The sequence below is a fragment of the Phyllosticta capitalensis genome (assembly GCF_038381095.1).
Source record: "Phyllosticta capitalensis strain CBS 128856 chromosome Unknown BKA78scaffold_14, whole genome shotgun sequence".
NCBI classification, from domain to species: Eukaryota; Fungi; Ascomycota; class Dothideomycetes; order Botryosphaeriales; family Phyllostictaceae; genus Phyllosticta; species Phyllosticta capitalensis.
Window position 1 is genome coordinate 201,882 of NW_027117452.1, and position 11,949 is coordinate 213,830.

Genomic DNA, 11,949 nt, shown 5'->3' on the forward strand with positions numbered 1-11,949 from the left:
CCTTCTTATCAGAGACATCGCGATCGACGACACGTACTTGTTCTGGACATGTATACAGTGTCATTTGGCCCGGCTTAGCCCAGTCCCTGGAGACGCAGCTTCTGGCCTTCAGCCGCGGCCGCTTGCGCCAACCGCTGTCAGAAATCCCACAAACTACCTGCACACCGCCTTGTGACACACCACACGATGAGAGTGAAAACACAAGATAGAGGTGCCCGCCGACACCGCGTTGGCATTGCACAGCCACAAAACACAGCTCCATTCAGAGTTGATGTTCCGGTGAAAGAACAGGGACCAAAAGCAGAGAAGACGCAGGAAAGGCGGAGGGGGCAGCCTCAACAGCATCCCTCGCAAGACAGCAGAAAAGCAGCAAATGACCAACTTAGCATGTTTATAAGATCAAACCGTCACTCAGAATACATCGGCCTGGAAGACGCCCAATGAAATGCCGTCAACGATACAATTGCAACCGATTGGTCAGTGGTAAAAGAGCGCGGATTGCAGGTCGACATTTCTTTTTGCTTTTTGGTGGGCGCCCAAATAGGCAGCTCTGCGAGCACCAGTTCAAGTCCCAGTGTGAGCAGCAGCCTTCTTTTTGTAAAGTATGGAATAGCCCTTTTGGTCGGCGGATGCAGGCTGGAGTGCCGAAGCCCAAAGCAGTCATCTGAGCCTGGCGCGTCCAACTACCAAGAACCACCATGACTATGGCAAAACGACGCACCTGCGTACAGTCGCCCAATGGTCCCAAGGAAGTGGCCGAGACGCTGGCTGTTAGTCAGGCAGTCCTCCAACTTAGTACTCAGCCAGCCAGACGACGCACAACAACCGCGCAGCACAGCGCAGTCTCCCTCGACGCCTCGGACGAGATGTTGCGCAGGGAAATTGGCGTTGATTCGCCAACATGTGGGCCTCGTTTCTATGGCGGTATTTCGAAGGAATTGTGTTTTTGCAACACGAGACTGCGGCCGGCCGGCCGGCGGCCAGGCAGACTGGTCCAACAGGTCCAACACGACATCCACTCGTGCTCTTCGACCGCAAACCAATATGTCGGCCTACATGCACCGTCCCATCTGTCTTCACACAACTCGTTCCAACACGTTGGCCTTGCAGCAGCTAGCTAGCAGTAGTAGTGACGCGACGCGGGCGGTGGCAGCCGACGCCCTGCGCTTCTCTTCGAACACAACCTAAGCACAAAACGGGCGCAGGGCAGACGACTGTGGTAGTGACAGACCAGCTGACTGGAGCAACGGCGACGGACGTGATGGTGGGAGCGGCTGCGGTGGCCGGCGAGGAGCTAGGTTGGCTGGGTTAGTGTGGTCATCGGGGTATGTAAGAGAGAGACGCAGCAAACAAAGCAAAGCAAAGCAAGACTTCCATTCCATGAAATAACCCATGTCGTAAGTATCAAATGCCTACCGGGCCCGATAACTCCCAATCCATACCATGCCGTACGCCAGGCAGGCGTCTCCGATCAAGCAATGAAGTCCCTGTCGCCCCGCAGCTGATGACTCCCGAGCACCACGCCGTCCGACTTGAAAAAGAGATAAATGAGCCCGCAACGCCAAAGAAAATGGATGCCAAACCGTAAACCGTCGCCTGTCTGTCAACCCACCCGTCCACTCGCCATCTGCCGCTCGCGCTCCCGCTCCATCCGCGCCCTCCGCTTCTCCTGCGCCTTCCTCGCCTTCTCCCTCTCCTGCATGAGGCGCCAGCGAGGCCGCACCGTGTACTCGATGGTCGGATTCCTGAGCGTGTTGGGCGACGACGGCTTGCGGAGCTCCCGGAGGTAGTTGTCGATAATCTGCTTGGCGCCGTGGCCCATCTCGTCTTCTGGGAACCAGCTCTCGTCTTCGGGAGGATGAGGCTTCTCGTCCCACTTGACCAGGTATACGAAGACGCCGTCCTCCTTCTTGTGGTCGATGACGGAGGAATAGGAGAAGCCACGTACAGAGTCCGTAATGCTGCTGTTGTCGTCGTCGTTGGTCGAGTCGTCGTAGTATTCATCAGGAACGGTTCCGTCTTGAGGGTTTCCGCCGGCGCCGTCGCCGATGTTGTTGCCTTGCGTGTCGTCCTCGTCGTCATCCAGGCAGATGGCATTGTCGGCAGACGTGCCTTGGGCATGTTGCATGTGGGGCCTGGCACTGTGCAAAAACGACCGACGGATGGCCGTAGGGCTTCGAGCGGCTCCAGAAGATCCACGCCGACGCAAGGTAGGGCTTCGAGCGGCCCCAGAAGACCCGCGCCGACGGATGGTTGTAGGGCTTCGCACGGCCTTGGGAGACGGGCGGATGGTTGCTGTAAAGGTAGGTGGGCTAGAACCAGGTGCAGGAAGATGTTGCTGAGCAGCCCGACGTTCATACTCTTCTGCCAATCGGATCTGCTCTCGTTCTTCTTGCGCCCGTAGAATGTTCTTTTGCTCCTCTTCAGCCTGAAAATTCCGGCGATGTTCTTCTTCCCGCGCGCGCATAATCTCCGCTCGCCTGGCCTCCATTGCGGCTCTCTCGATTTGCAGCTGTTCTCCCTCCCTTTCAAGCTCTGCCATCCGCTGCCGCCGGGCGGGAGACAAATCGGCTAGTTGTTTCTGGTTTGGCGTCGACGAAGGGGAGAGCTCCGACTCTGAATCTGATGATATTTCGATAATTTCTACTGGACGTTTGGGAGGAGCTTGACCTTCGGCTTCGGCAGCGGGGGCTGGCGCGGGAAGAGGGTCATTGTTGGTAGGATCCTCATCACGCTCGATGCTTTCGTACGTGACCGGCATGGCGTCAGGCAAGACCGCGTCTTCCTCTTCCTCTCCCTCTCCCTCTCCCTCTTGGGCGGCCTTTTCAGCCAGGATGTTGGCATGTGTGGGCGAAGTAGGTTTGTGCGTGGGAGACTTACGGATTGCTGGATTTGTGGCTATGTGGTTGGACTCGACGTAGGCAAGCAAGCTCCCAGACCTTGGCTCGGTTGATTTGCCCGCTCGACTGGGTCTTGGTCCACGTCCTCGTCTGTTCACACTCGAAGCACTGGTCGGCGCACGGTGATCCTGATCTTTTGTGCGGTGAGGATTGAAACCCATGAGAAGCTCGTCTGGCTCCTCGTCCTCGCTGGCGCTGCTGCCGTCTTCTGACGCGGATGATGAATGTTCAGATACCACAGGCAGCTTCCTCACAGGATCTCCAACGCTCGCGCCTGCTTTGACTTGGCTGGAGGCGCTGGCACTGCGTGAGGAAGGAATGAGGACGAAACCACCGGTACCGCGGACGTTGGCGGGGTCGACTTCATCCTCAATGTCGGCGTCAAAGTCGTACGCCTCCTCCTCGCTCTGATGACCATCGTGCGAATTGACGGCTGGAGCTGGCCCAACGCCCATGACGGCCGCCGTCTTCTTTGGTGGCCGACCGGGCCTTCTGATGGGAGGCAGCATGTCGACAAACTCGCGAGTGGGAACCTTCTTTGTCCTCTTGCTACTCCGTCCGCTGCCCTCGTCACTTGTGCTTGTGGTTGTGGACGGTCCCTCCCATGTCTGAGTTTTTTCGAAGCCCGGCGCACCAATGACGATGCCAGGCATGACCTCGTCGGGATCATACCACGTTGTCTCGAAACGTTCCAGCTCCGCCTTGGAGACGTAGTCCTCAATGTCTTCAAAGCCAATCTCCTTCTCTTTCACCGCCGGGAGGTCGTCATCATCTTTGGGGTGGAGCCGCTCCAGGCGAACGGTGAAAATGGGATCACCGCACTTGTTACGGTATCGGCGGGAGACAATGGTCGTCTTCATGCCGTCGATGGGGCAGCGGTCTGCGAGGGTGGGCTTGATTGGGCGGACGTCATGCGACGGCACGTACGGAAGCGGAGGCTCCACGGCATCATTGATGGACGCATAATTGAGGGTAGTCTGGTGCGACGAGGTCAGCAATCAATTGGAAAGATGCGAACGGTTGAGGGCGAGTGTAGGCTCGAGTCGAGCCGCCGAGGCAAGTGTTGCGGAAGCCGGGCTGTGCGCGACCAAGTGAGGGACGCGTCGGCGAGAACTGCAGGAGATTGAAACTTACCTGCGACTCCTTGTGTAGACGAGGTTTCTTCAAGGGACGCGTGGGAAACGCGTTGTTGGCCATGGTAGAAGGGCGATGTGGTTGGTGTTGAGGAGCGGAGGAACGTCGGAGGTGAGCCGGAGTTAAGCGGGTGAAGTGCGGAGCTGACTAAGGCACCTCCGCGCGCGCACTAGTCCAAATTTGGCGGACCATGGCGAGTGGTGATGGTCGGGGGTGGTTTCCCGCGCGCAAGTCTCCGCGCGCAGTAGCTTCCCCGTTCGGCCAGAGCTCGCGCGCAGCCATCGTGCGAAATAAGGGAGTTGCCTTCGAGCCTACAGTTCGGTGTGTGGTGCCATGTCGAATCCAATTTGGTCCTGAAAAGATAAGTAAAGAGAAAAAGATCACTCCCCCTGAGCGCACACACAATATATATCAGAAATTGTTCAGGACACAAGAATCAGAGATGAATTTGGGAAGAGAAAAGGGGGTTAGAAAGAAAAAGATGTTGTCGTCATGTGCTGCGCACATTCACCATCAAACGAAGATGGCGAACTCTCCGAGTCGAAGAGACCTACGATTGGAGATTAGTCTTTTGTAAAAGAGGGGAAAGTGGATGCATTAAAGGAAGCGGCCGCCTCAGAAGGACCAGGAGTTGTTGATCTTTGTCGCGCTCGACGAGTAACGACTTTCATCCAGGAGCAAGTGTTTGAATCATTATTTGCGGTGGTGTTCAGGGGAGGGAGGAGGGGGAGGGGCTGACTTCGAATAGCAGGGGCGTGTTTGAGAGAGGAGAGGACAGCTAAGTGCCTCTATTATGGTGTGACAAGCGCAAATACACACAGCCAACAGGCTTGAGGTGAGTCTGCAGAGCTGGATTAGCCTGTGGAATGCACAACACACACTGACGGATGGAAAGGAAGTAAGTAGTCAGACCAATGACACTTCTTTGAGACCAATCTTCGTAGCGTCCTCCTACGAAAAGAGTGCGACTCGTGGGCGTGTTTTCATCATGTGCTGGGGTTTTGAAAAGGCTGGATCGATTTACCTTTCCCAGGATGACACAATCTGCAGCTGAGACTAGGTGTGTATGCCCGCAAATGTCTGTCGGTTCGCCATTCTTGTATGCAGCACCAAGTCGAGGAATTTGACAGGAAGAAGCAAGGTTGGAGCTTTCGCCGACACGTGTAGCAGCCACACCCGACAGAAATCTGCGCATGCTAATGCATCAGCTCGTAGCCTGGATCAAGAAAAGGAGAAATCAGGGGACGTGAGGCAAAATCAGAACAAGTGCTGTGAGCATCAAGGTTGCAACCAAGGAGACTGCAACTCAGGACGACTGTGGTCTCATCACACGCCTGGGCATCTCAACGGGACAAAAACCGAACTTACCTTTGCAGAGCTTCGCCCGACGCGGGGCTCCTCCAGTGTTCGCTAAAGCGCACCCCTTTGCGACACGGACCTCGCCGCTCTGCTGGACTGTTAGGCGTCACGGCGCTTCGTGCCTGGATTGCTCGAGTCAGCTCGCGGAACATTGAAACAAGATGCAGTAATTATCAAAACGAGTTTTGAGAATCAGACGAACCACGGTAGGCAATCTTTGCGCTTTCCCGGCCAAAGTTAAATAATACACACTGGGGAAGCCACTCAAGAGCTTTATTTCATCATGTGCTTTGTGCGAGGGGTGATGGCGGAACAGGGACTTACTTGAATGGTGTCGTGAGAGGCCTCTAGGCTGCATCTTTCTCCAGCAACTCATTATCAGACTTCCACTGGCTACCACGCGCTCTATACCTGCAATGCTCGAGTCAGCTCGCGGAACACTTGAAAAGAGCCAGTGATCGTCAAAACGAGGGTTGCAAATCAGGCTAACCACGGTGGCCATTGGCCGATCTTCGCGCTTTCCCAACCAAAGTTAAATAATACACACTGGGAGAGCCACTCAAGAGCTTTGTTTCATCATGTGCTTTGTTGGTGCAGAGGGGGGTAGCACAGGAGAACTTACTTCAGCGATGTTGTAATAGTCTTGAAGACCGCAATTGGATCCGCAAGCGTCGATCAGAGGCTGCAATGTCCTGTGCCTACAACGTTCCAATCAGCCGGTGCAACACTTCAGGGAGGAGGTAACGGTTGTCAATGTGAGAGATAGCATCAGACCAATGAGTTGCATATCGTCGCTGTTCCTGGACCCTCATAAGACGAAGGAAGCAGATCGAGAGGTTTCTTTCATCATGTGCTTTGTCGGTGAAGAGGGGGATGCGACTTAACAATGGGGGCTCCAGTCCTTCCAGTCCACTGGCGGGCGTTGCGGCATGTGGAGTGCTGGAAAGATGAGAAAATCTCAAGACACCGAGTGTCCGGGGCGTTCGATGACCTGCAAGCAACACATTAGCAGATGCTCATTTCGGGGGTTTGAAGGCAGGGACAGAATGTGAGAGGATCAGACTACATCGGTTTTGCGTAAATGTCATCATGCGCAGACGGGGATTGTTTGATCAGGAGCAGACTCACATTTGAGCAATTCTTGACAGGTGGCGGCGAAACCTAAGGCGCAATGTCAGCAAGTGGTCGGATTGCTTGGAGCGAGGATTTTGGGAGGAGCGAGCAGGATCAGACACAGTATTTGACGGTCATGGCTGCAGACTTCTGAAGAGAAGATTGCAACTCAGACTCAGCAGCTTGTTGTCATCACGAGTGCTCAAGCTACTCGGGGGGATGCTCACACTTGCGCAACAGGCGGGAGCGTCTGTGCGTCCTGAGCTCAAGTTGGCAAATGGAATCACCTGTGGGCAAGTGCGGAAGACTCACAGCCATGCAGTGCTCAACGTCCAGCTCGAGAGCCTGACAAAATATTAGCAATTGATATCGCCGAATGGTCAAAAGCGAACAAAGTGTTTGCGAATCAGAGATGAGTTTCGATCATGAGGATCAGACCGAGAACAAGATATGGAAGCTCATTATGTGGGAAAATTTTGTGGGCAAGCGCGTGAGGTGTACCGATGTGCGGAGCTCTGCCCCCAATAAACGCGAGTCTGAATGCTGGAACCAGGTCAGCACGTGTCATGAACTGGGTGCTGAAAGAAGGCAGAAGTGAGGTAAGTCAGAGAAGGAAAAGGGTGTCAATCATGCAGATTGGTCAAAGCACAAGGTATCAGGTTCATCACTCAAAAGGCTCCGCGGGGAAGCGATGGAGACTCACATCTTTTCGGGCCCGCAAAGCAAGTCTCGGTGCCAAACGCGCCGCGCATTGACGTTCAGACTGACTGTTTCTCTGGCAATCCGGCCCGCAAACCGCTTCTGGATTGCGGCATGTCTGGGAATCGAAGCAAGTCAGCAGTGGTCACCAACTGTCGGCGTAGGGTAGATGAAGATGTCGAAAGTCAGAAAAAGCTTTCAATCATGGAAGGTCTGAAGACAGAAAACAAGAATTTGGGCTTCATCATTTGGGTGAGATGTTGAGGGGGGAAGACCGGTCGCGACTTACCGGACAGCAACACGCAGCGCCCGAGGCTTGCAGCTGATCCGACGGCGAATCGTCTCCGCGGGTTGATCTGCGTCAGAAGAGTCAGCGCTGTGTTTAAAGAGATGAAGCGAGCAATTGGAGGGGGAGGTAAAGTCAGAATGCGTTTTGTCGATCACGGAGGTGTCAGATAAACACATGAACAAAAGCAAAGGTCATCATGTGGGAAACGTCAATGGAAAAGGGAAGAACGACTTACCGAAACGCGACGCGCAAAAGGAGTGTAGCTCGCCTGTCCCAACGACGCGTGTGAGCTGCTTGCCCTCATTGTCGAGCGAAAGTATGCGCAGCCTCGGATGCACTTACCGCAGTGAAGCGCTCGAGGCAGATGTCGCGGGAAGTCTGAGCAAGAATCAGCCGGAGTAACCAGCAAAGACGTCAATGAGATGTGGTTTGAGCTAGCGTCAGAGAGAACGACTTTGTTTCATGGGCCTCAAAAGGAAGACTTAGATGATTGCTTGGTCATCATGTCGCAGGGTTCTTTGGGAACATGAAGTCTACTCACCGCAAAGAGAGACTTCGGAGGTAGGGTAGCATTCTGGAAACGAGTCAGCAAGGCGTCTTAATAGTGGAACAAAGAGAGAGCGTGGAGCAGAGGTGCGTCAAAAGATGGTTTGTATCATGAGACTCAAAGTGATAGCGAAGAATTTGAGTTTGGATCATCATGCAGAGGGCTTGCCGGAGACACTGGTGGAATGTACTCACAGCGAAGACAACCTCGAAAGCGTGCTGGTGCCGCAGACCTGCTCGACAGTTAGCCTTCGCCTCGACAAAGAATTCGACGGTTGATGGGTTGGAACAGCATCAGATCACGCAAGGTTTGTATCATGTAGCTCAAACAGAAGAAAAGGAGATTTGGTATCATCATGCGGTGTGTGGGGCCAAGAGGAGTTGGTATCACTTACTGCAAAGCAACGCCCAAGCACCGCGCGGGGCCAATCCAAGAGGGAAGGTGCAGCGGTATCATGGCCTCCTCGTCGAGATTTGAGCACGTCTTGAGAGTATCATGCCGGGTGGGACGGTCGCGAGATGGAACAAGTCCTCAACTCGCGACGAAATTGCGACGGAATTGCATCAGACCTGTACGCCGTCAAGTGTCAGCGAATAATCTTTTCAGCAGAGGGTAGCCGCATCAGGCGAGAACTTTGTCCCATCATTGTGTCTCAGATGGAAAATGATGCAATTTTGTATCATCATGCAGCGGGAGGAGACGAAGGGCAGGAGAACTTACGAAAGATGGTAAACTGCGCCGTGACAGTTTCAAGCGATCTGCTTTGGATGCAAATTTAGCAAAGAGCAACGGTCGTAAACTGCAAAAGAACGGGATGGGAGCAACGGCATCAGAGGAAGACTGGAAGATTGTCGTCACAAGAGTCCGATTGAAGACTTTTGTGGTTGTTCATCACGCGCCGGGGTCGTGGAAGTAAGGGAAGGTCGAACGTACGGAGCATTGAGGTAGCGGTTGCGTCTCGCCTGTGCGCTAGGGAAAATTAGCGCATGTGGAAGAAAAAGGAACGAAGGAGATAAAGGGAAGAGGGTGGCATCAGAAGAGGTCTGTCGTCAGAGGACTCAGAATGACAAGGTTGAAGTGAATTGGTCATCATGCAGCGGTTGGGTAGGGAAAGCGATCGACTTACCGTCTTGAAACCCACTTGCCGCCGATCCGCTCTGTCCAAAGCATTAGCGAGTGCATTCTTTTCTTTTCCCCAGCTTTAAAAGCCAATGGAAAAAGGGTAGCGTCAGACGGTAGGGGTGGTGAGCCGGGTGTGTAATCATTAACCTCGAGGGTTAGATCAGATGAATGGCAGTTCAATGTTGTCATCATGCAGTGCTGTCATGAGGGTGGAGGTAAACCAACCCGCAGTTGCAGTTGCAATTGCCTGACCGCCGACCTTATCATGCGCGACCGCAACAGCCGCCGACGATTGCAATGAGAGAAGATGGCATGTGGACTGCGATTCGCGACGGAATTGGCTTCGAGCTTTTTCTGCTTTCATGGTCAGCACAAAGCCAGAGATGGGAATGAGGACGTGAAAGTGGAAGTCGTAAGGTTCAGAGCCACAGTATCGTCATCGTCAGCCTCGGCCAGCCCGGGTTTGCCGTCCTTCCCAGCAGCAGACCACGTCGACAGGCAGGCGACTGAGACAGGTGTAGTAATGGGTCATCATGTGGGGCGGGTGGGCAAAGGATGGTGGACTGACCAAAGGCAGGGCGTAGGACCCGGCGCGAGAGGATATCGCAAGACCTGCAGAGGCTTCATGTTAGCTTTGGGTCATCGGCATGAAACAAATCGACGAAGTGATGGACGTTGGATCAGGATTCGTTCAATCAGGGGCCCCGCTCATGCTCCCCGGTTTCCACGGCGTGGGAACACAGAGGTGCGAAGATGCGAGCCTCATGTCAAGAGTAAGAACGGTCATCATGTGGGAGGAGGATGTGGACAGGGAGGCAGGGTGCGAGGGCTCACCAACATTGTGCGGCAAGGGAAAGCGCGGAGAGTCTGCGGCCTGGGAACAGTCAGTGATGGTTCGCAGAGATGGCTTGCTGGGACGAGTTGCTGGGAGCGTCGCATCAGAACACTCTTAAGTGCAGCATTGCCAACGACCGCTTCACCAAGGGTGGTCCGCCCGGTTGTCCGTCAGCGAAATGAAACGCAGAGCGGACACAAACCCAAGGAGCAGCGGCATCGGCCTCAGCGATCAAGTGTTTCCGCAAGGGAATCATCATGGACGTGATGTGTTGGGATCCGATGGAGCAGACTTACCAAAGAAGAGCGAGTTGATCAGCTTTGTGACCTTGTGGGAAAGCGAGGCTGTCGGAACGATGACCGCTGCCGGTCGGAGGGACGCGGTGGAGCGCCCGTGGTCTGGGAGCAGGCGTCAGTGATGGATTGCTTCGGGGAGGTTGCAAACGCGGAGAAGAGAAGATTGTCAGAAAGGTCTGTGATCATGGACCAGCGAGGGTTCTCGTCGCTCAGCATCCACGTCTGCAACTCAGCCAAAGGTCCAAGCGGAATGCCTGCGGTTGCAGCGCGTGGAGCTGAGCTCAGAGCGAGCTACCTCGTCGGCGCTCAACTCTGCTCTGTGCTCATCATGGAGGGAAAGAAGGGGAGATGAAAAGGACACAAGTGCATACCTTGACGTTTGAATGGACCGTGGTTGGTGTTCGAATGATGGTCCGGAAAAGCTTTGAAGGTGATGGTCGGAGGTGGTGGGCGGAGGTGGTGGGCGGATGTAAACAATGGACTACGCAGGCCACAAGCTAATTGGGTTGCCCCAGACGCATGTTCAGAGGCACACTCACACTCGCAGTCTTGGCACGCCAGCCATACCAGGCATCGGAACAGATCTGCGAGAATCGCTCTGCGTCGGATTTTGCCATACGCTAAAGCGATATCTCCCGGTATTCAGCTGCCTTTACCCTGGGCCTCCATGCTTAGAAACGCTGATATCTTCGCCTGCCTGAAAGCCCGACATGCTATTTCAAGGTTTGGGAACGCTTTGTGAAAGCTTTTGCGTCGTACCAACTGCTAACTCAGCACAGCTGCTCGCCGGCCTGCTCCAGGCACATCAACACGTTAAACTCGCGCAAGCGCTTCCAGCTGGCAAACTCCGTTCTGTCCCCTGGCAACCGGGAACCCTTCCACATCTCCAAGACCTGCTACATACTCGCTTGCTCGTCTTCTTCCCAGGCCATACAAGACAGGATGACACGATATACTTCAAGGAGGAACCGTCGTATTGCCCCTACATGCCCAGAAAGCCTTGCCGGGTACCAGTCCGCTGCTTGAGCCAGCCACAAACCGTCCGTGAGCGATGCGACCGCAGGAGAGGCACATCAGAACCGCCGCGGGCATCGAGGAACAGCGGGGTCGGTTGCACGAGGGTTTCTGCGACTCCGCGGTCCCATCGCTCAGACGTTCCCCTGCAAGCTCATTTTGGAGTCTGGATGAACTACCAAGTGCAGCACTTTACCCATGAGCCACCTGGAGATCCCACGCGCATGTCAGAATTCCCGCAGGCAATCTTTGGCTCCGAACGATGGCACATCGACCGCAAATCCCTCTGCTCCTGGTGCCCAAATCCCCCACTCGACGACCCAAGTCATGGGGCTCCCTTTCTCCACGCAGCATTGCAACTGGGACGGCATGGGATGACGTTCGAACAAAGTTTGGAACGCGCGCACGTCCGAACTGCCACAGGCGGTTAGAGATCGGCAATGTGCAGGGGCCCGCTGCAGCCGTCCCTTGCATCGCGGGAACGCCAAAACGGCGGCTAGCCGCACCACGAGGAAGCCGAGGAACAGCACATTGGCGAGACTCGAGGGACTGAGAGGCTGTGGACATCGTGGGAGCATGGCCTGCTCCGGTGCTGCTGCTAGCTGACGCTCGACACGCTGCACGACGAGCGCAACTCCATC

The 11,949-nt window shown here is 54.8% G+C and overlaps 1 protein-coding gene across 1 annotated transcript; it reads right to left on the reverse strand.

The window, feature by feature from the left end:
* Window positions 1-1,603: 1,603 nt before the first annotated feature.
* Window positions 1,604-4,097, reverse strand: BKA78DRAFT_300702 (uncharacterized protein; the record flags this gene model as incomplete). The annotated part of the gene is made up of 2 exons (XM_066887246.1): window positions 1,604-3,877; window positions 4,035-4,097. The coding sequence occupies 2 exons, from the start codon at window positions 4,095-4,097 to the stop codon at window positions 1,604-1,606; spliced, it is 2,337 nt and encodes a 778-aa protein (XP_066738216.1).
* Window positions 4,098-11,949: the final 7,852 nt, after the last annotated feature.